Source organism: Moschus berezovskii, chromosome 6, assembly GCF_049115385.1.
Source record: "Moschus berezovskii isolate FMDL1 chromosome 6, NW_MosBer_1.0, whole genome shotgun sequence".
Lineage (NCBI taxonomy): Eukaryota > Metazoa > Chordata > Mammalia > Artiodactyla > Moschidae > Moschus > Moschus berezovskii.
Window position 1 is genome coordinate 115430649 of NC_142465.1, and position 27057 is coordinate 115457705.

Below are 27057 nucleotides of genomic sequence, written 5' to 3' on the forward strand. Positions count from 1 at the left end.
CTCTTGCTTTTTCAGTGATCCCGTGGATATTGGCAATTCTGCCTTTTCTAAATGGAGCTTGAACATCTGGAAGTTCACGGTTCACGTATTGTTGAAGCCTGGCTTGAAGAAGTTTGAGCATTACTTTGCTAACGTGTGAAAGTTACTCAGTTGTGTCCGACTCTTTACAACCCCATGTACACAGTCCATGGAATTCCCAGGCTAGAATACTGGAGTGGGTAGCCATTCCCTTCACCAGGGGATCTTCTCAACCCAGGGATTGAACTCAGGTCTCCCACATTGCAGGCGGTTTTTTTACCAGCTGAGCCACAAGGGAAGCCCTTGCTAGCGTGTGAGATGAGTGCAATTGTGCCGTAGTTTGAATATTCTTTGGCATTGCCTTTCTTTGGGATTAGAGTGAAAACTGACCTTTTCCAGTCCTGTGTTCACTGATGAGTTTTCCAAATTTGCTGGCATATTGAGTCATATTAAGGACCAACTGCCCTTTGCAGGTAGAGCAGGTGCAGCATCAGCCCTTCATCTGGGGGCTCTTCTCAGTGATGCTGTTGCTTACCTGGAGGAACTTAAGAAAGAATTAAATCTGGAAGGAAAGAAAACAGTCCTGGGAGATAAAAGAAACAGCCTGTGATCTGTGATACTCTTAAATAGGAGAATAACTTAAAAACGAGTTTCATGTCACTGTACAACAGCAAATTCATAGACATGTGGAAGAAAGTGGAATAGTCATTGCATCTGTGAGATGACATTGTACCAGTAACCATCACCCATGTTCAACTCAAGAGTTCTAAATTTTAGGGCAACAACCATGCCTCTTTGCTGTTTGTAGTCCTAATAATTATATTTTCACAACTGAAACTATTTGTCTAGCAGATGCTAAAAAAGCAACAAGATGCACATTCTCTCGCTGAGGACATTTGAATATAAAAGCAAGGTATATTCATCAAACATGTCAATAACTAGTTTAAGTATCTTTTTAGTTAGATTTTGACTAGATTAGCCCTAAGACTCTTTCAGTCTTCCATAGAAAACCAGCTTCAGCTGATATATGTTGGGGGTTTTAGATTGTTTTGTTTTGTTTTGTTTTTAAAGCATCCGTGTATGCTTCCATGGTCTTCCCTGGTGGCTCAGAGGGTAAAGCATCTGCCTACAATGTGGGAGACCTGGGTTCGATCCCTGAGTCTGGAAGATCCCCTGGAGAAGGAAATAGCAACTCACTCCTGTACTCTTGCCTGAAAAATCCCATGGACGGAGAAGCCTGGTAGACTACAGTCCATGGGGTAGCAAAGAGTTGGACACAACTGAGCAACTTTACTTTCTGTTTGTTTCAGAGAGGATCAGCAACAGCCTGAACAGTGAGAACTCTCCTGGTCTATACCTGCACCCCACAGAGGGTGGTGGGATAGGTCACTCTTGGTCCTGAGGGAGACATTGATGGTTAACATTTTCATTCTTTCTGTGTTACTTTTCAGGGAGCCTTCCAGATAAAAAATTTGATGTGGACAAGCGAGCAATGAATCTCGGGGATTTTAATGATATCATGAGGAAGGATCGATCTGGGTTCCGTCCACCTAATTCCAAAGACATGGGAACCACAGATAGTGGGCCTTATTTTGAGAAGGTGAGTTGAATCCTTGGTTTAAGATAATAGTTCATGAGAACCACTTTGGTTCCCATTTGTCTTTTGATAGTTAATTCCAGAAGGAGGCATAGAATTACTGAACCGAGTGGGGAAAAAAAAAAACAAGCATCACCTGCAGTTGAACGGTGACATGAAAATAGTTGATGTTGACAGGTGATTAGACAGCAGCTAGAACCATCTGTCTTGAGAATGTGAGTACTGTGAACAAGGTCTAAGTTTTGGGGAATTTATGCAGTTTGGAGGGTGGTGTGGTCTGTCTCTAGTCGGGGAAATGCACACTGGAAACATGTGGAAGAAATTCTAGAGACGGAGTTATCCTGAGTTCTTTTTTCTGCTACTGTGCAATTACAAATTAAATGTTTGAATCTTGTGCAAATACTCTATGTCTCCTAAGGCCTTGCCTTTTAGCTTTGTCAAGATGACCCAGAACTTTCTCCTTTGCTATTCCTAAAAATACTGTTATCTTCTTTCTCCATTTCCTTAATGACCTGTTTTTAATTATGATGGTATCCTGTTCAAGTTCTCAACTACCTGCTTTAAACAAGTCATTTATACCTATCTGTTGGGATTTTTAACATTTCTAATGGAGGAGGTCGTTACTTGTTTCAGATACCAACTTGCAATATTCCTGGTCTTCAGAAGGAAGTTAAAACCAAAATTTGTAGATTTGGCACGTTTCTGACACCACTGATGCTGGTCCAGACAACAGACATATTCACAAGAAGATGACTTTGGCTTCTGTCTCAGCAGCCGCATAGTTAGAGTCATCAATATTAGATCCCTGAAACTAAAGTGTCTGGCAATTTTTATCATAGTGCAATGGACAGAATGGGTTACTGACTTAGAGGATACGCATCTATAGCAGAGAGGATGACAGATGGTGTCTGTTGGGCAAAGTATGATGGTGATGATCAGATCCAAATTCTCTCCTCGTTTACTGCTAATACACTCTAACTTTGTTTGTTCCTGGTGTCTCTCTTCCCTTCTTGCATTCTGTTGCTTCACTAACCAACACTCATTGCGATTGGCTAACTGCTGCTACTTTTCAGCTGACTTTGCCTTTCTCCAATCAAGATGGGTGCCTTGGGGATGAGGCTCCCTGCTCTCCTTTCTCCCCTTCTCCCAGCTACAAGCTGTCTCCCTCTGGTTCCACACTACCCAACGTCAGCCTTGGAGCAATCGGCACAGGGCTCAACCCCCAAAACTTCGCTGCTAGACAAGTAAGGAGGCCTCTCAAATTTATAACTGCTTGGCTGTGGCCTCGCCTTGGCCCTGGTCTGCAGTTTATTGCATCATTTGTCTGTCTTGGGAAATTTGTTGATTACTGAATGCACAGAATGATATTAAGTCTAGGCTTTTTATTTAGCTCTTTCAGCCCATAGAACCCATCTCTCTTCATGTTTCTCAACACGGATTTTATTTTAAATCTTTCTTTTTTCTTCCCATTTTTGGTCATAAGTTCACACTTCACAAGTTAGTGAGTTGCTGGCTTAGGAAAATGTTAAAGAGGCTGTACAGGTACCCTCTATCTAATTGAGCAACATATTTGCCATTTTGAACATTAGATTGAATGGCAAGTACTACCTTTGATGTCTTTTCAATCTAATGTAATTGCTAATTAAAAAATAGTACCAAAACTAAATAAGATTAAATATTTGAGGGTTATGGCAGCTTAGAAATCCATTGTCTTCAGGTATAAAATTGCTTGGGCAAAGGTAATTTATATCTCACATAGTGAAGCTTTAAGAAGACCACATGCTGCCCAGTGTTTGATTCAGGCTAGAGTAGCACCTTTCCTAGAGTTGGACCTGCCAGTCCTCCAAGGAAGGGCTGTACAGTAGAAACAGGCCTGTCAGGGCTGGTGTAGTGATGCCGCTTTGCTTTTGCAGGCTTGAGCGGATACAGCCGGCCTCTGTCTGTCACCTTGAAATAGCTCTGTGGTAGTTTTTGTGGAGAAAACCAGAAATCTGGGGACAATTCTTTTGCAACAGTGGCTCCAGCATTATTTTCCTAGCCTTATTTCCATGACTAACTTACTTGCCCCTCTGGCTTTCACCTCTGAATATCATGGAAAGACATCTAATTATCAGTTGTAGCCATTCTGTTTTCCCATGATGACTTTCACATATAGTTGAAAAGCTGGTATAAAACACTTCTTACTCCATAGTCCTCAAACTGCATGTAGATCTTTCATATGCTGATTGTTGCCTTAGCACATTTTAAAAAATGGATCATATTATGTCCATGTGGTCAAATTGGTTAACTCTAAGTTGGGAGTTACAGGTAATTTTTTGTTTTCTTCCTTTATATTTAATTCTTTTTCCTAATATTTCCACAGAGGACGTGGCTCTGTATTGCTTATCTAAACAGAGAGGAACAGTGATACCAGTTTTGGTGGGGAGGAGGGCTCTTTGGGTTGAGTTATAGAAAATAGAACATAAGCTTCACATTCTTGGTAAATGGTGATTATAAATACACTCCCAGGACCACCTGCTTATCAAATACTTTCAGTACATAAACTTTAATGTAAGTGACCAAACTCGCTGTGCATACGACTCTTAAAAAAGGTCGTTCCTCTTCAGTTTTTTATCTGTGGATTACTACAAAGTCCATTGTAAGCCAAGTTGATACATACATGTTCTATCCAAATAAGGTTCTGGTTTTTTCACACTGTTTTCGTGAAGAGTTAATATACTGCATAATTTGAAATTCAAGAGTTTTGTTCAAATCACAGAAGATGTCGATCAGCTTAATAACCTTGTTTTTAATTTATATACCTTTCTAAGTTAAACACTGTAGTTGGGGCAAATATCACCAGTAATTATTAGGTTCGGGTCATCATATAAGTCTCACACATAGCAGTGAAGTTTTAGAAATATATATATATATATATAATATAAAGCTTTTGATGCCAATTTTCCTAATCTCAAAATATAGTTTCTAAAAAGATTGAATTTGTATGATTACCATTCTGTACATTACTGTGCAAAATAGCTACTTCTGAGCCAAGAAGATGGCCAACTTATGATGCCAAGTTCCATATTAAAAAATGGTCCCAGTGCTTCACTTTGTGCAGAAACATGGGCCTCATGTTGCCAGACTTTGTTTCTTTTCGAGAGGTACTGGAAATAAATTCATTTAAAAAAGAGAGAAGGTGGGAGTTTGCTGGTGGCCTAGTGGTTAGAATTCCAGGTTTTCACAATCGAGGCCCAGGTTCAATCCCTGGTTAGGGAACTGAGATCACACAAGCCGTGTGGCACCCCTCCCCCAAAAAAGGAAGATGTAACAGTTAATAATGAATAAAAATGATCTAAAAAGGGTTTTATTTTTTAAAAGAGAAGGTATTTTTTTGTATAAACTTATGTTGACTTACCTTCGTTATTATCCATCAGAGTGCTCGGTGTGGCTTATGAGACACTTGATCGTGAAAACCAAACCACTCCTTTGGTGGAAGTAGAATGGGCTGTTTCTACTAGGAATAGGAAAGTAGGGATTGATTTTACAAAAAGTAAAAAAAACTAATACCTCTTATCAGGAAGAGAGGTTGAGATTTAAAATGACCCCTACAAAGCAGGTTGGGAGCCTTACAAAACATGGGTCTGGGGTTTAGCTGTCAGAAACGCCACCATCCAAGGACCCTCCCCTCCATGAATAATTGACATCTATTAACTAGGTCATTATTTGATAGTAAAGTGTGAGAACCATCTAAGCAGAAGTCTTAGCAAAATAAGTGTTTCCTATTTTCATTATAGGAGCTAAGCTCCTAACTACGAGGGTCTCAGAAAAGTTGGAGCTGAGCCATTTCACCTCAGAGTGACAAATTTGATTAGTAAGACAGGAGAGGTGCAGATATTGAAGTTTCTAGAACTAAAGGTCTTTTCATGTTTAAACAGTCCTTTGGGAGATTAAAAATTCATGGTGAGTCTTTGACTTTCTTTTATGAAATATACATAGATTTTAATTGCCATTTCTACTTTATGTTCACAGTCATTTTTATTTTCAGTGCTTTTAAGTTCATTAATTTCCCTGAAGCAATCCCTTAATCTATTTTGAATCATTAAGCCACCAAAATATCTTTAGTGCTCTAGAACTTAATGATGCCATTATAAAATTCTTCTGTAAAATTACCTAAATCCCCACAATTCCAGGGATAAGAATGGTGGTGGCGACTTCAGCTCAGAGCCCACAGACTTGGTATAAGCAGTGGTGCAGCTGTCTTCACCGATGGTGTTTGGTGGGATGTTCGTTTTCAAGTGTGTGAAATTGGTGGGTTGTGGATGTTTGCAAATGATGCGTTCATCCTACAGACCAGGGCTTGATTGAGTTTCTGGGAATACAAAGAGGGAAATTTGAAGCTGGTTGTGGAAAGACAGGGTGAAAGATAACTATAATATGATTTGATGGTGGAGCCTGTCAAAGAGGTTTCAAGTGTTTTGAAAACATAGAGGTAGGCTCGATGAACTTGAATGTAAAATGAGGAAAAAGGTCTGGGGGAAGATATCCCTGATGAGGATGACCTCTGAGCTGGCACTTGCAGAGGCTGAGTGAAGATGGTGTAAAAAACTACATCAGGCAGGGGCAACACAGCGTCAAGTCTTACTGAATATGATTTCAAGGGCCATCATATGTAGCCCTGCTTTCTATAGCTCTCTGATTGGAACAGTCTTAGAAGTGCCTCAGCGAGTTGATCCTCCAGAAATCAGGGACCTAAGCTTGTTTGTTTGTTTTTGTTTTTTACAGAGTTAAAACATTTTATTATACAGCCCTTCTTATTTTTCTTTAACTGTTAGCTTTCAGAGATCAGGAAACTAAATATACGTCTGTCCCATTATTTCAATAGCCAGATAATAGTCCATCTAATGAATGGCTGTAATTTTTGACTAGACTGATAGTCATACATTTGAATGAGAAGTTACAGGTGAGTAATGCTTTGTGTGTCCCTGGCATGATTTTTCACTTTTCCCCTTTCTTCCTCTCTTATCTCACTCTAGGATTGATTTACATTTCCTCCTTTAGCAAAAAAGGGGACCAAAGAGACCCAAGACAGGGAAGGGTGTTCAGATTGGGAGTAGGGTCCTCAGGGAGCCAGGCTCACAGTTGAGTGGCACTGATTTTGTAATCAAATCAGCCAATTTAGAGAAGTTATATCATGGTATTGTTTTACAGCTGATATTATTCACAGTCCTGCATTTTTTACTCAAGTGCCTTACAAAATGAGTCTCGATTATATAGTTTGAGAATAAATTCTTTAAACCCAATCTTAAAAAAGTAGTTGTATAAATGTTACACTGCCTTTACTTTAACAACAAATTAGTGCTTTTTCTAACATTTGACTGAGTTTAACCCTTTTGGTTTGTATCAGACTACAGGGTGGTGATGATATGCCCATGATTGAATTTGAATACTTATTCCAAGGTCAGGAACTTTTTTCGGTTACAACGTTCTGTGATTCCATGGAACACAGGATGCTGCTTCAGGGATAGGAAACATGAACTGTTTCTTATATGCATTTCCTCGTGTTAACAAGAAGCCTCACTGTCACTGTTCTGTTCACAGGGTGGCAATCATGGTTTGTTTGGAAATAGCACAGCACAATCGAGAGGCGTGCACACCCCTGTGCAGCCACTGAACTCTTCTCCTAATCTCCGGGCGCAAGTGCCTCCCCAGTTCATTTCCCCCCAGGTAAGCAACTTCATGGATCCACAATTCAGAGTGAAGTCCAGGTGGTTACCAGTTGTCAGCTGACTGGTTTTTTGAGCATAAAAGGAGTAACAGTTACGCGTCTAAAGTGAAAAATCCAGATGCCAAGGATCAAGATTTTTAGAACAGGATGGCAAATCTTGTTTTCAGTTGTTGTTTTATCATGCATACAAAGTAGATGTTTTTGCATGAAAAACATTACAATTATAATTCCTTTTAGATCACCTGTATGTTTTTCCAATACTATATTGATTTTTAAAATTGTGTATGATTAAAACTAGTCTATAAATTCTGATGCATCAGTACTCAAAAGTTGGTTGCCCTCAAGGATTCAGGGAAGCGCCAGGTTCTGGGTTATTCTTAAAATTTTTGAGGAGATACATACTAAAATACTTACTGGGTGCCCTTGGAGGGGGTTAGAACTGGTGAGGTGGCAGAAACTCATTCACAGAGCAACTTTGCATAGGACAGAGTCCTTTGGGCGCCATGGGAACCCATTAGGGCCCTCCATTAGCAGGAGAACGTCAGTGAGTTGTTTGGGGGTTTATAGGTGAGAGAATTGTGCCAGGCTACCACATACTGCCCCTCATACCCCTTTGTGGGAAAAATAAAAGCTGAGAAGCTGGAGTAAGGATTCAGTGTATGAATCATGGTTTAGAGTTTTGGGTCTGTCCCATTGTATAAAAGGGGGTAAGGTACTTGCTAGATCCAGCCAACACATTATGAAGGATAAGGTTCTGTTTGGGGTATTTTTTGTATACATCTTTTGAGAAAGAAGTGAAAAATATTTATTTGGAACCATAATTTGTAGCTTTCAGATGTTGCTTGTAACATTGAGTCTCTGTCCATCTCAGTAGAGAAGTAATGTTGATTGTGCCCCCCGTTCTGTCTTCAGTCCTGTCTGGGAGTCCACTTAGGTCTGTCTTCTTCCCCTTCCCTGTCTCTGAGTTCCATCCATCCTTCAAGTCCCCGGTAGACAGAGCTGCAGCACTTTACAGCAGCAGCATCTTGACTCTTAGAGCACTTGACAGCGTGCCTGGGTGTCAGGCCAGCAGTCGTCCGTGGTGATTCAATGTCAGTTGCCTGTTGGCAGTGCCGAGATGAAGAAGAGGCCGTCTCTACCATGGCAGCCTCCTGGAGTTGGTGGTGATGGTGGCAGAATAGTTGGCAGATGGTGTGCTAATGCTGTATGGAAATGCTTAACAGGGTCGGGGAGCTGGGTGGGGCCTCACACTGGTAGTGTCATTGAAGCTGGGTCTTGAAGAATGAGTCAGTTCCCTGGGCATGGCTGGAGAAAAGGTGCCTGCTGGGAGATAGGAGTAGTTTATATAGGGTCAGTAACATCTGGAAGAACACAGCTGGTGTGGGGAAGCACAGTTATTAGTTTGAGCTTGTGTAAGCAGAGGTGTGCTGCCTAGAGGGAAACAGGAAGAAGCTCGTCAGAAAGTTTGGGACTACATTTGGAACAGTTTTGTTTGCCTTGCTAAAGAGTTTGGACTTTGTCCTTTGGTCACCATGGTTGGTAACCATTATCTTGGCTGCTGTTTAAAAATACAGTTTCTGGGTCTTCCTCCATCTACTGAGACACTGTGTCTTGGGACCTCATTACCCCCAGGTGATTTTCACCTGCTCACTAGAGTTTGGCTTCTCCTGCCAAAGATGGTAAAGTATTAGGCAAGATAGCACAGTGATACAGAAGACGTATGTGAATGATAGAATCACTGGAGCAGAGGAGCTCAATCAAGAAGCTAGTGTAGGAATCCAGGTACGGCTGTGGCTGTGGGGATCAAAACCTTCTTGTGAATGTCACTGGTGATCTTTGTGTTGTGGATTCCAGTGGTCTGTTCCCCAGTCACTTTTTACTCATGTATCAGCATTTCACGCAGTTGATCACTTCCTTCTTTTTGAGACTGTTCTTTTTGAGGTTTTCAGACACCCTCTGTATTGGTTCTCCATCTGCCTTTTCTTCTCTGTCTGCTCCCCCATATTTAAACATCAGAGTACCCCAATCTCAATATTTGAACCTCTTCTCACCACCTACAGCTACTGCTAGGTGATCTCACCCAGTGGAATGATTTTAGAATACTGACAGTTCCAAAATTGTGACTTCAACCTAGTTCTCTCTTCGCAACTCCACAGACTTCTGGCATCTTCACTAGGATGCCTTATAGGCATCTGAAGTGAACATGCCTGAAACAGAACTTCAGCTTCATCCCACTCTCCCCTCAAGACATCCTCTTCTTCCAAGAACATGGCACTCTCATCCTTCAGGTGCTCTGGCCAAAGACCTCACAGCCCGCAACCAGTCCAGCAACAAATCTTCCCTTCAAAACATCATCCAGCGTCCAATCATTCCCTCCCATGGCCACAGTCTCCTGACTGGCCCACCCTGCTTCATCCCCCACTTTCTGCCTTGAGTCTGTTTTCCACCCAGAGTTCAGACTGATGCTCTAAAACTGCGCTGTCCAGGGTAGCCATTAGCCATGTGAGTACTTGAAATGTAACTCACAGAATGGAAGAACTGAATTTTTAGTTTTAATAGATGTAAATTTAAATAGGCACACCAGGTTAACGACTACTATACGGACAATGCAGATGTAGAACATTTCTGTCAGCACAGAAAGTTAAGGTCACTGCTCTCCTGGCTCCCTCTCTCACAGAGATTACAAAGCCAACTCTTCACTGTGGTCTTTTGAGGCTCCTGGTTACCTCCCTGCCTCCCACACCTGCTCTCCTGTTGGTAAGCCAACTGGCCCCCAGTGCAGTACATACTTCTAGAATGCTGTTCTCCCAGATTGCCACGTGGCTCCTTCTCTATTTCCTTCAGAGCTCCACCTTATCAGGGAGGCTGTCCCAGGCTGTGTACATTACATGACCACTGTTAAACCCCAACTCCCACCCCCACCCCAGGAGTGAAGTAAGCTTCAGAGTAGCAGGATCTGTGTCCGCTCTGTTTGCTACTGCATCCTGAAGATCCTGCAGAGTGTGTATTTTGAGTTCTGTAAGCATATGTCAAGTCACGGGAAGATGCATTTCAGAATGATCTAGAAAGTGGAATTGTTAGACAAGCGCAGTTAGTCTAAGAGACTCAGGGGCTGCAAATCTCTTGATGACCAAAGTTATCTGCTCTATTTGGAAAAGAAAAGTACTTGTGTTCTCCTACACTTTTGAAATGTGTTTATTTAGCAAAACTTGGTTCAGTTCAGTCGCTCAGTCGTGTCCGACTCTTTGCGACCCCATGAATCACAGCACGCCAGCGCTCCCTGGTTAGCTTTTATTTAATGCATAAGGAGGGCAAAATATTAAACACTGAAATCTTCAGCTTTTTTCCCTGACATTTACATATTTTAAAAGATGAAACAGTTGGGTAGGTTTAAAAAAAAAATTCAAGTAAAGAGAATATAATAACCACACTGAAAGTTTGGATTGTGCAGAAAAAATTCTTCCCGAAACTACCCTCCCACCCCACTGGAAGCAATGGTAAGAGTTACATTTACACAATCCCCAAATCAGACTTTGTTCATATTCGGGCGCGCTTTTCACATAGTTGCATTCATGGTCACAATAGCCTGTTGTTTTTGTTAACATTGGGTCATAATATTTTCTCATCCCTAAGACAGTCTTTGGGTCGATCATTCTTAATGAAGAAGGCAAATATTCTTTCAGGTAAGCTTGCTTCAGCTTGCCTTTCCCCATTATTGGATGTTAAATTATTTCTAATTTTTTCACTGTTGTAAGTTAATGCTATGGAAAAATCCTTATACATTATCTTTGCCCACATTATTTCTAAGTTTAGTTGCCCAGAATGAAACTCTGAGTCAGAGCACATGAACATTTAAAATTGATGAATATTATCAAATTTCACATCCGTTCTAACCGATTTCTAGGGACAGTCAATAATTAATGTAGATGTGGGAAGAAAACATCGAAACTCTTTACAAGTGCAGAAATCCAGACCATGGATTTTTCTCCCTTGTCTTATTCTTCCTCTTTCTCAAATGTCCCGAAAGTAACCTGTTCTAGAGGTTTTCGTCTTGGTTTTAAATTGCTGTCTTTTTGCACCTGTAACTCTTTGTTTAATGCCATATTGACTCCAACTTGAGCTTCACTTTCTCCAACCCAGCTGGAGATTGAAGGGCTTTTAAGCCAGAATAATTAATTCCCTGCTATGGAAATGTGCAGACTTGCACTTTAATTACTCTGCAACCCAGGTATGAATAGCCACTTGCCCAGGAACCCAGTGAAGCATCTGTCTGGTCCTTTTATATTCACTGGAGGAGGATGGTACCATGAATCTGAAGAGAGAAGCTGAGCAAGGCTAGACAGGAAGTCCTCAAAGGGCAACCTTGATAGTCTTTTCTTAAAAATTACAAACGAAAAGAAAAAAATTATAAACAATGTATCTTTTACTTTTTAAAATTTTATTTATTGTTTTATTTATATTTATTTATAAATTTGTTAAAATACATCAATAAATTTAAATTTATTTATAAATTTTTATTTATTATTATGTTGCTTTGTTGCTGCGTGTGGGCTTTCTCTAGTTGTGGTGAGCGGCAGGCTTCTCAGTGCAGTGGCTTCTTTTTTTTTTTGTGGAGCACGAGCTCTAGGGTACAAGGTTTCGGTAGTTGTGGCACATGGGCTCAGTAGTTGCCCTGCAGCAAATGGAGCCTTCCTGGACCAGGGATCAAACCTGTGTCCCCCGCATTGGCAGGCAGATTCTTAACCCCTGGGCCACCAGGGCAGTCCCTTGATAGTCTTTATGACTGTCAACATATAGAACATATGAGATGCTGGCATTTAAAGTATAGAAATACTTTGCATTAGCATTTCTTTACTTTTCTTTATAGTCTTTCTGTGCCTGTCTTTATATTGTTTCCTGTTCCCTTTTTTGAACTTTATGTAATAAAGTTATACAGTATGTAACCTTCTCTGATTTTTTAACTTCATATTGCTTCTAAGATTTTGATTTGGGCAGTTGTGGTTCATATTGCACTCTACTGTATGAATATACCATCATTCATTTACCTATTGAGTGGTTTCCAGATTTTTGCTATTTTGAGCAGTACTGCTGCAAATATTCCTCTCTCTGTCTCCTCAGATGAGTTTCTCTGGGGTATTTCTGGGTCATGGACATGTTTTACTTTGAGTGGTGGTTTCTTTAGCTAATTGTGAGTAGTAGGAATAATAAGACGGCTGGGGGCGGGTGGGGTGGGGGGCGGTGGCGGGTCATAGGCTCCTGGTTAGGGATGTCAGCTCTTCACAAGACTGAAGAGAAATGGTGATCAAGAGACCAGCTAATTTATCCAGTAGATCTTTTAAAACTGAAAGAAGGGAGGAAAAATGACAATTCAGACAATGGCTCTTTATTTTGGAAGCCAGTAGGTTGGGAAACAAAATAAGCAAAGGAGATTTCCCCATGAATCATAGGCAAAAGCTTTGGAAAGGAAGTTAGAAACAATGGTCATCAGTACAGACAGCCTGAAGCATCACATCCAGTGGAAATGTAACACGAGCCACATAATGGAATTTAAAGTTTTTAGTAGCTACATTTAAAAGATAAGAAACCGGCAACACCAATTTAACAATATATATTCTTCAGCCTGAGGGCTTCCCTCATAATTCAGTTGGTAAAGAACCTGCAATGCAGGAGACCCCGGTTCAATTCGTGGGTTGGGAAGATCCACTGGAGAAGGGATAGGCTACCCACTCCAGTATTCTTGGGCTTCCCTTGTGGCTCAGCTGGTAAAGAATCTGCCTGCATTATGGGAGACCTGGGTTCGATCCCTGAGTTGGGACGATTCCCTGGAGAAGGGAAAGGCTACCCCCTCCAGTATTCTGGCCTGGAGAATTCCACGGACCATAAGAAGAAACTGGTAACATTAATTTAACAATATATATTCTTTAGTCCAGTATATCTAAATTATTATCATTTCAACCTGTAATCAACACTTTATATTAAAATTTTTACTTTCTTTTTTTAAAGCCTTTAGACTTTCAAAGTTGCATCTTTGAAATCTGGTATGTATCTTACACTTAAAACACATCTTGGGAATTCCCTGGCAGCCAAGTGGTTAGGACTGTGTACTTTCACTGCCAGGTCCTGAGTTTGATCCCTGGTCAGGGAACTAGGATCCCACAAGTCATGCTGTGCAGCCAAATTTTTCCAAAAAAAATTTTAAACTATAAAGTCTAAAACACATCTCAGCTTAGGTAAGCCATGTTTTTCAAGTGCTCCAATAGCCACAGAAGACTAGTGATTAACTTACCAGATGGCACAGGCCTACCAACAGAATTACTGTATTCATTTCTTTGCTAGAAACTGCTGCAACAAAGGACCACAAACTGGGTAGCTTAAAACAACACACATTTGTTCTCTCCCAAATTCATGAGGCTAGGCATCTGAAGTCAGGGTGTCATCAGGGTTGGTTGGGTCCTGCCGGTGGCTCCAGAGGAGAGTCTGTTCCATGCCCTCGGCTGCTGGTGGCTGCTGGCAGGGCTTGGTGTTTTTGACTTGTAAATGCATCGCTCCCATCTCTGCCTCCATATTCATGTGACGTTCTTCCCTGTGTGTCTCTAGACTTTGTCTTCTCCATCTCTGTGTCTTCTCCTCTTCTGCTAAGGACACCAGTCTTTGGGTTAGGGCCTCTTGCAATCCAGTATGTCGTTATCTGAAACTTGATTTTGTCTGCGAAGATTCTACTTCTGAATAAGGCCACATTCTCAGATCACAATTGCACGTGAGTTTTGGGGGAACATGATTCAGCCTAGTATATTTGCTAAACCAAATGAGTGTAAGATTCGCAGTGAAGGTAGTAAACATGATTTCATGAGTCACAGAGGTATAGTGGTATAAGACTCTGGTTTAGAATATGGTGTAGTAGTGGAGGCGGTATCTCCACTCATAGTCTCCTTGCCTGCCCCTGACCTCCCCCTCCCCCTGAGAGAAGGAGGAGCCCTATTAATTAATACAGTGAGCTTAGAGCCACTGTATCAGAAACAGTAAATTAAGTCACACTAGTGTCCATTTGGGTGAACTCAAAGGAGAGATGAAGAAGAATTATTATTTGAGGGGAGTTGTGGAGAATCCCTCATGCTGGCCATTAAGCTGGTGCTGAGGCAGAGTGCACAGTCATGGTATGCTTGCTTTGAGCTCCTGTCTGCCAGGGGTGTAACTGTTAAAATAGAAAATCAAATAAAGGGTTGGGGTTTTTTATCAATCTTTTTTTAATTGAAATATTGTTGATTTACAGTGTTGTGTTAGTTTCAGGTATTTAGCAAAGTGGTTCCGTTTTCTATATCTACATATCTGTCCTTTTCTCAGATTTTTTTCCATTATAGATTATTATAAAGTATTGAAGGTAGTTCCCCATGTTATACAGCAGGTCCTTGTTTATCTTTTTTTATATATAGTAGTGTCAAGGTTTTGGCAACACTCAGCGTCTCATAGAGAATGGAGAGGAAGCATCTGGGAGAACTATTACTTTAAATCAAAATTCTTTCCAAAATGAGAGAATTGATAGTTTAAGTGAAAGTGCTGAGATCTTGGAAGGAAAACAAGTTGGTAAGCCAAGTATAGGAAATTTGAACTTGGATGTTTTTAGACTGGAAACATCAAAGAAAAGATACGCAGGTATTCTTGAGAATGTAGCAGAGACCAGTGACTCAAAAGTATTAGGAAGCAGAAGAATTTGGGTCTGACTGTGATGCTCAAGAAAGATAAGATGGGAACATCCCATGGGTCCTCTGATGACTCAGTTTTTATAGGGGCATTTTTAAAAGACAGAGTAAGGGTGTGCAAGCAAGGGTGAATGTGTGTGTCACGCTGGGGGGTTAAAACACAAAATAAGCTGAGGCTTGCAAAAAAGCAGGCAGGTTGAAAGTGTCTCAGAGCTTGGTTTGGTGCAATGTGGTGACTGGGAAAGGAATCATTGCTTTGGACTCTTTGTATAAGGCTGACTAAGTGGGAATAAAAAATTTACTGCTTTTGTCTTTTCCATTAAGAATAAGGGTTAAGATGAACTAAATCCTTCAACGGAGAAAGAATTTGTGAAAAGAATCGCAGAACCCTGTCTGTGATCTTTGAAGAATGCTGGGGGTCTTCAAGGAGGAGGGTTTAAATAATGACACCTCCCTCTTTTCTGCCCAAATTCTGAATTTTTAAGACAAAAGAGGGAAGGCCTCCAGGGGCCTGAATGTCCCTTATGCTGCTGAGAAAGCTGATACTAGAGAATGCGAGCTTCCTAATACTGAATTCCAGGCGTACCCCTTAGTAACTGAAATAGGGCAGTCCTCCCTGGGGGCTTGCTGCCAAGAAGTAAGGGAAAGAGGCCCCAGAGTGCTGTGATAAAGGTGGATGCCCCTCTGTTTGGAGCTTCAGATCAGAAATGGGAAAGAACTATCCCTCCCCTGCAAGGAAGGAAGAAGAATGGGACAATTTCTTTTTAAATTTTTTAAAAAAAACAAGGAAAGTGGCTTGAAGACTGATGAACTTGATGCTGATTCTAAGCAAGATTCTAGACAAGATGATCAAAAGTGTGATTTCTGAGCACATGTACTAGAAATCAAGAATCATAGTTTGCTAACATGTTTGAACATAACCCGTTTTCTTCACTGACTGCTCAAAAAATGTTGGATTATAGGAATGATAAAGTTGTGTCTCTATTTTGACAAGTCACTTGACAAGCTGTCTCTTTGTTTTAGATAAGATGAAAAAACTATAGGCTAAGTGCTAAAACAGTTGATTAGAAATGATTGACTATTCCTGGACTGATCAGTTTCAGATTGGAAGGACGTTTTTAGTAGCATGCTACTAGATTATCTTCAGCTCTGTTCAGTGTTCCCATCAATGACCAGGTGGGAAACACAGACTGACAATAAGTGAAATAACAGGTAGAAAATAACTTGGTGAAGTGACCGTTAATAAGTTAAAATATAAGAGAGGTTCATTCATCTTGTAGGTTTTGTCAAGCATCTACTATGTGCCAGGCATGTAAAGATAAATATAAGGTCCTAAGGCTCAGAACATAAATTAATTAAGTTTATAAACCCAGCTGCTTAAAAATTATATGGGAGAGTAAAACATGTTTTAATATTATAGATTTTAATGGACTGTGTGAATTGGGAGATGACCAGATACAATCAGAGAAGCTGAGATCTTAGGAACTGTTAAGAGCATGGCTTTTAAAAGATGAGTTAGTGATGGTGAGGTCTACCCAGTATTAGACAACTTCAGAAAATGGCTTCTCTGTAAATGAGAAACTGAATGGGTTGAGAAATTGAATGATACAGGTGAGAGAACTGACCCCAGTTTGCCTGGAGATGAGATGAAGGGTAGGTGTAATCATTGTTTGTGGACATCCGAAGAACCACAGGAACATGTATGGAGTGCATTTCTAAGCATTTGACATGGACTAACTCATGGACTGAGCGACTGAACTGAACTCATAAAATCCTCAAACAGCCATTGAAGTTAATTTTATTCTTACTCATATTTTACAGATAAGGAAAAAGTGAGGCTCAGAAAAGTTAAATAAGTACCTTGCTCTGAGTCATACTGCTTAAAAATGGCAGGGCCATGCAGTCTGCCTGTAGGACTAAATTTTTGACCAGAATGCTATTGATATTAAGGGGCTAAGTTTGTTCTCCATGGCACTCACTGATTCATTGGGTTCAGTGAATGTTTTGGGGGGATTTTTTTTGTTTCTTTGTTTGTTTGTTTTTATTTTAATTGGAGGCTAATTACTTTACAATATTATGGTGGATTTTGCCTTACATTCACATGAATCAGCCATGGATGTACATGTGTTCCCCATCCTGAACCCACCTCCCACCTCAGTGAATGTTTTCATAGCACATTTCCAGTAATAACTTCTAAGACGAAAGTTATGTTGTCATTCATTTTTTTCTTGCAGATATTTTCCTGATTGTAAAATCCATAATTTTCATTGTAGAAATGTTGGAATGTCTAAAAAGAGAATGAAAAAGCTCCTATAACCTTCCCAACTCAAAAGATAACTACTGTTACTGCTTTGGTATATTTCTCCTAATTGCTTAATGTTTTTCATAAATATTTTTCAAGGAAAATGTTGACAGTGCTTGCTTTAGCTTTATTGAGATTCTTTTCACACAATACACAATTTTTTTTATTTTGATAAATTCTAAAAGTTCCTTTTCTTGGGTAGGTTTCTGCCTCAATGCTTAAGCAGTTTCCCAACAGTGGCCTGAATCCAGGTCTTTTCAACGTGGGGCCCCAGTTATCTCCTCAACAAATTGCCATGCTGAGCCAGCTTCCACAGATTCCCCAGTTTCAGTTGGTAAGTAGCAGATTTTCCTCCTATAACCAAAAGATTTTATTATTATTATTACTTGCTTCATTTCATGCAGACTATTGAATGTGTTTAAGGGTTGATACCCCAGCTCAACTCTTAAGCACACTCAGTGTGACCGGTAGGCGAGGATCTTGGTGGTACTTCCCTTATTCGGCTCACAAACCCTTGCAGTTTTCCCAGTAAATCCACCTTAGGAAACTTGGGTCCTCTCTTTCTCCCTTATTTTGTAGGCATGTCAGCTTCTCCTGCAGCAGCAGCAACAGCAGCAGTTGTTACAAAACCAGAGGAAGCTTTCTCAAGCCGTTCGCCAGCAGCAGGAGCAGCAGGTATGTGGCCTTGAAAGGGCCCCCCAGTGCTTGATGTGGGAATACATCTCTGCTTAACCTCTGATGGAGGAAACGGATGTTGTCTTATAATGTGTCTGTTTTCCCTTGGGCCTCCTCACCTCCAGCTGGCTCGAATGGTGAGTGCCCTCCAGCAGCAGCAGCAGCAACAGCAGCAGCAGCAGAGGCAGCCCAGCATGAAGCATTCGCCATCTCATCCCGTTGGGCCCAAGCCACATCTGGACAACATGGTACCCAACGCTCTGAATGTGGGGCTCCCAGACCTTCAAACCAAAGGGCCAATACCTGGATATGGTTCTGGTAAGCTGTTAGTATGCAAACTGCCTGTTGAAAAATATCTGCCAGTCACATTCTCAGCCTAAGGGTTGGACCTCCATTATGCTGTTTTCACAGCAGCCATGCTGGGACAGTAAATATTCTTATTCCTCTCTTGCAAGTGAGATACCTGATTTGCTGATATGTTTCCTGAAGCTCATCACACAATTAGCAGACAGCAGAGACAAGCTTCCGCCTTCTCTGGGCCCAAAGAAGTCTTTTATTACTTGTGAGTGGCATTCAGCTCTCCTACCACCAGGAATGTTTCAAAGCCCATTTGCACATGCTGTGAGCACTACACTCGTCTGACATTATAATCGAGTAAATTACATACAAGTTGAGAGACATTTAGCTCTATGGATAAAATTACCTTGAAAAAAATGAGGAATTAAAATTATCAGGCAAACCAGTAAAATTCTTCTGATGTTAGTATTTCATCTGATTTAAATAGAATTAGCACAAGTAATGTTATACCTTTGACATTCATCAGGAATTTGTTGGCAGGCGAGTTGTAGCTCTTTCAGAACTGGGGAACATGTTGTAAGCAGAATCCAACCAGCGAGGCAACGGTGATTTAAAAATAAAATACAAAAGTTAAAAAAGTACCACTCACCACGGTGGGTCTCTTCTCAGATTGACAACATTTAGATTTTCTTTTGGTAAGGACTTTACTGTTCTCTGCCATCTCAAAAACAAGGGTTTAGGGAGACTTGAAAGCTGTACTCCAGTGACAAAGTGACCTTGGACAAATGGCCTTGCTCTCCGTGCTCTGCAAGGTGCCTGCTAGGGTGAGATGTCCACTGCCCACTAGGGAGGCCAGGAACTCCTTGATCCTAGATAATTTTAAGGGAATTAATTTCTAGAGCCTTAAGTTCTACCAACTGTACTTTTTCTTTAAAAAAAAAAAAAGAAAGAAAATTTCATATTTATTTATTTGTTTTATTTTTTTACTGTGGTGGGTCTTCACTGCTGCTGCATGGGCTTTCTCTAGTTGCAGCAGGCGGGGGCTACTCTCTGTCGCAGTGCATGGGCCTCTCATTGCAGTGGCTTCTCGTTGGAGAGCAAGGCCTCTAGGGCTTCAGTAGTTGTGGCCCGTGGGCTTTAGAGCAGACTCAGTAGTTTTGGCACACAGGCTTAGTTGCTCTATGTCCTGTGGGATCTTCCCAGAACAGGGATCAAACCAGTGTCCCTTGCATTGTAAGGTGGATTCTTAACCCACTGGTCCACCAGGGTAGCCCCTATACTTTTCTTAAAAATGATTTGCATGAGAACTTACTTTTAAATTCCATTTGACATAAAAGAAAGTCAGACACTCCACCATCCCATATCCTATCAGAACATGGTTCTCTGGAGCTCCAAAGAGGAAGCCTCCCTTGATCAACAGTGCCCTTATCCCTGGGTTTCCGGTCCTCACCTTCTGAGTCATGCGTCCTCTTAGGGATGAAGCCTGACGTAAGAGCCTACATTTGCTGGTGTGTATTCAGTTGTTCTGAATTTAGACAGTGTACATGAGTGACGTGGGGGCAGCAGTGCTTTTCTTCATCCCCTTTTGTCAAAGGATGTGTAGTTCTTTAAGTGGAGTCCAGTGGAATAAAGTAAAGAGAACATCTGGAAGCCACAAGTGGCTTTTCCACGTGTTTCAAGAACACAGTTCTTTTCAGACCTTCTCAGTACTCATCCTGAGGGCTTGTCTTTGTTGGAAAGAAAAGCACCTAGGAACAGCCCGAGCAGTATAGGTTAGTGAGACTGACTCTTTGAAACAGATGTTTTCATGGCGAATAGGTAAAGCCTGTGGATTTCCTTTAGAACGGGGTATGTTCCGGTCAGTTGTTAAAAACCTAGAATCATAATGTATTTATTTCACTGACAGTCTTTATAACGTCTTTACTATTTTCTACCCCCCTATTAAAAAGTAAAATTATGTGTTGGCTGTAAATCTTTTCATTTTTATCAGTGTATGTATACTTCTCTTATTTATTGAATATATAGAAAAATTTTATTATGTCTTATTAGATTAATCATATTGTTTGTGATTATTATACTTAACTGTTCCTAATGACTAAAGGATCAGAGTTCAGTATTTATACATGTGTATATTTACTGGATGGATATATGTCATGGTTTTTTAATATCATATTCCTGTTTCATAAGTAACTTAAAATTTAGTTATGCGTTATTATCCAAATTAAGGAAAAAGAACATACTGACTTATTAGTATTTTCATCTGCTAACTTAGTAAACAATGGATACATTAGTTTTATTCAGTTCAGTTCAGTCGCTCAGTCATGTCCGACTCTTTGTAACCCCATGAATCATAGCACGCCAGGCCTCCCTGTCCATCACCAACTCCCGGAGTTCACTCAAACTCACTGCCATCCAGCCATCTCATTCTCTGTCGTCCCCTTCTCCTCCCGCCCCCAATCCTTCCCAGCATCAGAGTCTTTTCCAGTGAGTCAACTAGTCGCATGAGGTGGCCAAAGTATTGGAGTTTCAGCTTTAGCATCAGTCCTTCCAATGAACACCCAGGATCGATGTCCTTTAGAATGGACTGGTTGGATCTCCTTGCAGTACAAGGGACTCTCAAGAGTCTTCTCCCGTGATGTGACCACTTATAATCTGCCTTACAAGATGCATTTTGCAGTTTATTTCAGTTACAATTTTCCTTAATTCATATTACCAATTTATTGGAATTGAAAAACAGACTGAAAACTGTAAGGTTTTGATGAAAATATAGGTAAAGCTTATATACCGATTAAAATTTTTTTGAAAAAGATGTAATAAAATGAATGTATATATTATGAATATAAATAGTGTCGAGTATAGCAGAATAAAAAAGAAAAAAGATAACCTGTAGGCTAAAGACTAGCAGGAATAATTAAAAATTTCATAGTTTTTTAATACATTTTGATAAAGCCTCTATTGATATATTTTCTCAGAATTAAAGAGTCGAATGACTTTGATGACTACTTAACTAACCCTTAGCTGATGGTTTTTGTAAAACAGTTTCTAATTTTCTGCTTTTAACAAAATGGAAAATACACCTAATTGAATTGTCAAGTGATAATGACCTATCTAAAAATTATGTTTTACTATTTATCTTATTGAGCTGGGAGAAGGAAATATATCCAAAAAGTAATGTAAAGAAATAATTGATTTGATTACAAGGCTCCTACTTTTCTGATCTACTTATTTGTGTAAGCTTTCTTAGTGCTTTATAAAGTCTATAAAAATTTTAAAAATAGGAATAAAATGCTGTGAATTAGATCGTCATAGTCACTAATATCTGAATAATCTAGATACAAAGTCACTCATCTTATTAGAAAGTGTACTTCCAATAAAATTTTACTTTTTATGTTTAAACTTTATCAAAATATATAATATTTCTGTGTGTGGTATAGCCAGTGAAAAGTAGAGATATGAATAATAGAGATTATTAAAATAGCAGAAGAATCACTGTATCCTTCCTGGGATTATGTGTCAGTAACACACGTTCATGTGGACATGGATTAGAACAGTTGTTTTAAAGAGGTGACTGTGGATGATTTCTTTTATAATTTATCGCTTATTATAATGATTATAAAACCAGGAATTTGTTTTTTCATCTACAACAAAAATAGTAGTTGAAAATATAGAACTGTAGACAGAGTACAGGAGTGATAAATTAAGGACAGGTCAATTTGAGAGTTTCCTCAAGGAGATTAAGCCAAGCCCTGAGTCAAGTGGTAAGTGATGAACAGACAACGAATTAGAGTGTGTGGCCAAGAAAGTCATTCTGGCAAGGACAGATAAGGTGGTCAAGGGCTTGTATATGTCTCAGCGATGAAATAGATAAAAGGCATGTCCTGGTGAAACGAGGCCCTGGGAAAGCCAGGGGCATGTCTTATCTCTGATTGTACCTCAGCTCCTGACACAGAGCCTGGCACAAATTAGGCTCTCCATAAATACTTATTGGACTGAATGAAATGGCTTGTTTGATTAGAAGTTCTGTGTCGGGGAGCTGGAGAATTACATGGAGGCCACTTGATGAACTGAGAAAGTATGTGCTTAGTTGCTCAGTCGTGTCTGACTCTTTGTGACCCCATGGACTGTAGCCCACCAGGCACCTCTGTCCATGAGGATCTCCAGGCAAGAATACTGGATTGGATTGCCATGCCCTCCTCCAGGGGATCTTCCCGACCCACGAGTGGAACCCAGATCTCCCACACTGCAGGCGGATTCTTTACCGTCTGAGCCACCAGGAAGTCCATTGATGAAATAGCAAGGTCAAGTCTGTATTTTCCTGGATCTGGAGGTGTGATAGCTCATGAGCCACACAAAGGTCATGAGTAGAATGCCATCTACAATAGCCTCTAGAGCCCAGAATTCCCTTCATCCAGATTTGTTGAGCACATTCCATCCTCATGTGAGGCCAGTCACTATGTGACATCGAAGAAAGAGTTACATCAAACCTTGCACTGATTTTCCTCTCATAGTTTTAGGTTTGTAGATTCAATTTTTCAAGGCACTTTTATCTCCTTTTGCCTTCTTTATCTTTAATTCCTTTTCCCTTGCCAAACCTTATTGTTTAATTGTGGTGCTGCCATGTCTGGGTGGCATTGGATCCCCAAGTTTCTAATGAGGAAGATGCCCGCTTTACCCAGGGTTCCAACAAGACAGCCTCGACGGTAGGAGAGTTAAAGTGGGTGCGGTATGGAGCCTGGGCTGGCTGGAGCCACACGTCCGCTAGGGGGAGAGGGAACTTCCACAGGACACCTGTGCTGAGGCATGGTGGGAGCCCTGCTGACCTTCTTGGGTGCCCGTGCTTGTATGTTATTGCTACACTAACTGTGGCTCGTTCTCCTTTTTCTGTTTCTTTTTAAAATGTATTTATTTGGCTCTGCCAGGTTTTAGTTGTAGCATATGGAATATTTTAGTTGCAGTATGTGGGATCTGGTTCCCTGACTGGGAACCAAACCTAGGCCCCTGTATTGGGAACGTGGAGTTCCCAATGGACCACCAGAGAAGTCCCCCACTTCTCTGTTTTTTATTAATTATTCTTCCCCTTTCAGTTTCAGCTATTTATTTTAGTCCTTTATTTTACTTTTTTGAGCATAAGTTTGAAAAGTATGTAATATATTCTAACCAGAAAAACATGTATTTTTGCTTCATTGACTATGCCAAAGCCTTTGACTGTGTGGATCACAATAAACTGTGGAAAATTCTGAAAGAGATGGGAATACCAGATCACCTGACCTGCCTCTTGAGAAACCTGTATGCAGGTCAGGAAGCAACAGTTAGAACTGGACGTGGAACAACAGACTAGTTCCAAATAGGTTAAGGAGTATGTCAAGGTTGTATATTGTCACCCTGCTTATTTAACTTATATACAGAGTACATCATTAGGAACGCTGGGCTGGAAGAAGCACAAGCTGGAATCAAGATTGCCGGGAGAAATATCAGTAACCTCAGATATGCAGATGACACCACCCTTATGGCAGAAAGTGAAGAGGAACTCAAAAGCCTCTTGATGAAAGTGAAAGAGGAGAGTGAAAAGGTTGGCTTGAAGCTCAACATTCAGAAAACAAAGATCATGGCATCTGGCCCCATCACTTCATGGGAAATAGATGGAGAAACAGTGGAAACAGTGTCAGACTTTATTTTTTGGGGCTCCAAAATCACTGCAGATGCTGACTGCAGCCATGAAATTAAAAGACGCTTACTCCTTGGAAGGAAAGTTATGACCAACCTAGATAGTATATTAAAAAGCAGAGACATTACTTTGCCAACCAAGGTCCATCTAGTCAAGGCTATGGTTTTTCCCATGGTCATGTATGGATGTGAGAGTTGGACTGTGAAGAAAGCTGATCGCCGAAGAATTGATGCTTTTGAACTGTGGTGCTGGAGAAGACTCTTGAGAGTCCCTTGTACTACAAGGAGATCCAACCAGTCCATTCTAAAGGAGATCGATCCTGGGTGTTCATTGGAAGGACTGATGCTAAAGCTGAAACTCCAATACTTTGGCCACCTCATGCGACGAGTTGACTCACTTTTCGGAAAAGACTCTGATGCTGGGAAGGAATGGGGGTGGGAGGAGAAGGGGACGACCGAGAATGAGATGGCTGGATGGCATCACCGACTTGATGGACATGAGTTTGAGTGAACTCCGGGAGTTGGTGATGGACAGGGAGGCCTGGCGTGCTGTGATTCATGGGGTCACAGAGAGTCGGTCGCGACTGAACTGAACCTAAAACTGATGGTGCACCTTGTGAGTCTCCATCAACAAGCCTCTCCTGTGTGGCTTTAACCTGTCCAGCCCTCTGCAGTGGGAAAATCTTACTGCCAGAGCCCTTGCTAACAGCCTAACACTTGGGGGCATACTCTGAATCTCTCACCAGTTGCCTGTTCAAGCTTTGGGGTCTTCATCATTGTATAAAAACTTCTTTCAAATTGATCTCCCATAGTCTATCCCATTCTCAGACTGTCAGTTCTCTTTGTAAAATACAAACTTAGTTCTATCTCTCACTTGCTAAAAAATTCTTTTATCTCCTATCTTTGGCGGGGGTGGGGGGTAGTTCTAGACTCCTTGGCCTGACATATGTAAGACCCTACAAGCTACAGCTCTTCATGTCTCTCCATCTCACTGCATCCATAGTCAGCCAGGCGTTGGAGTTACATGGGGGTTCTCGTCATTCCCTAAGCACCCATGATTGTCACCAGTTAGAGCTTCGCACTGGGTTTTCTTGACTCACTCATCCTCCTGCCCTAGGCCTTAGATCAGCTGTCCTTACGCAAAGCCTTTCCTCCCATAGAGACCTTACCACAACTTTAGGGCTGCTGTTGCACCATGTTGGTTTGTAGTGTGGACAGCTATCTCAGTGGGAGAACTGCTGTTCCCACATTCCGTTTGACACAAACCTGAGCTAAATAGATAACGTGAGTGCACATGTGCCCTGAGATGTTCATTAGATGACATCATACGTGTTTTCATACCTGAACAGAATCGTCCCTTTTGTAGCAAGCAGGAGCCTGGACCAACATTTTGAATCAAAACACCTGTTTCTGAGTGAAGAAAACTTCATGTGAATTGGTCTTTTAGTGACAAATGAAGCCATTTATGGGTTCTGCCTCAGACCTCTTGGTTACTGATACTAGAAACTGATTTAAAAAAAAAAAAGACCTAAAATGTGCTTCTCCATTTCAGGCTTCAGCTCCGGCGGCATGGACTATGGCATGGTTGGTGGGAAGGAGGCTGGAACAGAGTCTCGCTTTAAACAGTGGACCTCCATGATGGAGGTGCCCTCTGTAGCCACACAGGAAGCCAATATGCACAAAAATGGTAAGACACACAGAGCCTCGTGACCTGAAGCTCTTTCGATCCTCAGAGGCCTTGACACAGGGTCCTATAAGCTTGTTCTGAAGCACAGATCTTCAGCTTTTTCTTAAACAGTCTTGATTCCATACCCCCACCCCCACCCCACCCCACCCCCACCCCTGCCATGATCACCTGTGAGAGCAAGATTGGAGTTATGTGGATTTCAAACTGTAAGAAACTTAAAGTGCTAGTTGTACTTAAGGAAAGCAAAATTTCCCACCTGCGGTAGGATCAAGAGCAGTAGCAGTGAACTTGAGCTCCCCTTAGGGTAAAACCCTAATAAATTGCTTGAGAAAACAGAATCTGTTTTCAGAGCTAGGAGAGAGATCACAGTAAATATGTATCATGTTGACTGTTTCAACTCTTTGATCTCTAGAAGATGACTAATCGATCAGCACATGAGGTCTTGGACTTTGCACCAAGCTTTCTTATTCTTTATGAATTACAGTGTCTGCAAGACAGCAGTTAAAGGTCTTTCAGGGTTTGGTCATGAAAGTGGGTCAGCCCTTCATCTCTCTTAATTCTCTGTAAGAGCATCTCCATTTCCCTGTGAAACAGATAAAAGGTCTTGGGACCTTCCTGCAGCCTTTGCATCAGTGTTTGTTTCACTTGTCAGTAATTTACTTGGACTCGTCTGTATCCATGAGAACCAAGTGTAAATAGGTGTTGGAGTGGCTTCTGCAGCAGCTTCCTGGAGCCTTAGCCCCATTAGCCTGGAGCCTTTCAGGGTTCTTTTCTAAACCCGCTCTTTCATGTGCACTTCTGGAGGCTGGTGAAGTGGCCCCGTGGAGCTGTCTGCCTGCTATCCCTAAGTATCGTCATTTGATTTCATATTACAGAATCAGGGATGGTTTATTGAAATGTCCAGTCTGTTTCTGAACTGAATAATCCAAGCTCTGCATCTCTAGCTTTGGGCCCTCTGGCTGCTTCCTTAGGCTTATGATTCATCAGGACCCTTGTCCCCGAAGACATGATTGGTGTGTGATTATAAATGCATGTGAGAAGTGGTCTTGAAGGTAAAACACTCGCTTGCCATTTGAGAGCTTACAGGTCACGTTTTCCCCATTTCCTGAGCCAATCCCCAAGGTAATTGAGCTTTCTGTTTTCTGCTTCTTCACTGTAATGTGCCTTTGAGTCAGATTCCTACCAGTGTCTCCAGAAAAGCAGATGAGTTCTTAGTGGAGCATGGAGATGGTTTTGAGAATACTTGTGCTAGGCCAAACCAAGCAGATTACTTGAATCTATAGCAAACACAGAAAAAGCTTTTTGGGTTTTTTTTTTTTTGGCCACACCATGTGGAATTCAGGATCTCAGTTTCCCAACCAGGGATTGAACTCATGCCCTCTGCAGTGGAAGCACAGGGTCTTAACCACTGAA

The 27057-nt window shown here is 41.1% G+C and overlaps 1 protein-coding gene across 5 annotated transcripts in view; it reads left to right on the forward strand.

Annotated features, from left to right (window-relative positions):
• Nucleotides 1–27057, forward strand: part of TNRC6B (trinucleotide repeat containing adaptor 6B) — a 252336-nt gene that overhangs the window by 212044 nt on the left and 13235 nt on the right. For 4 of the 5 annotated variants that reach the window (XM_055394741.2, XM_055394745.2, XM_055394742.2 and 1 more), the window contains 6 exons: nt 1470–1618; nt 7196–7321; nt 17524–17655; nt 17901–17996; nt 18122–18314; nt 25510–25644. In XM_055394741.2, coding sequence (XP_055250716.1) covers nt 1470–1618; nt 7196–7321; nt 17524–17655; nt 17901–17996; nt 18122–18314; nt 25510–25644 — 831 coding nt within the window. Of the gene's footprint in view, nt 1–1469; nt 1619–2688; nt 2860–7195; nt 7322–17523; nt 17656–17900; nt 17997–18121; nt 18315–25509; nt 25645–27057 lie in introns of all 5 variants that reach the window. The other variant, XM_088837504.1, reaches the window with a different exon arrangement.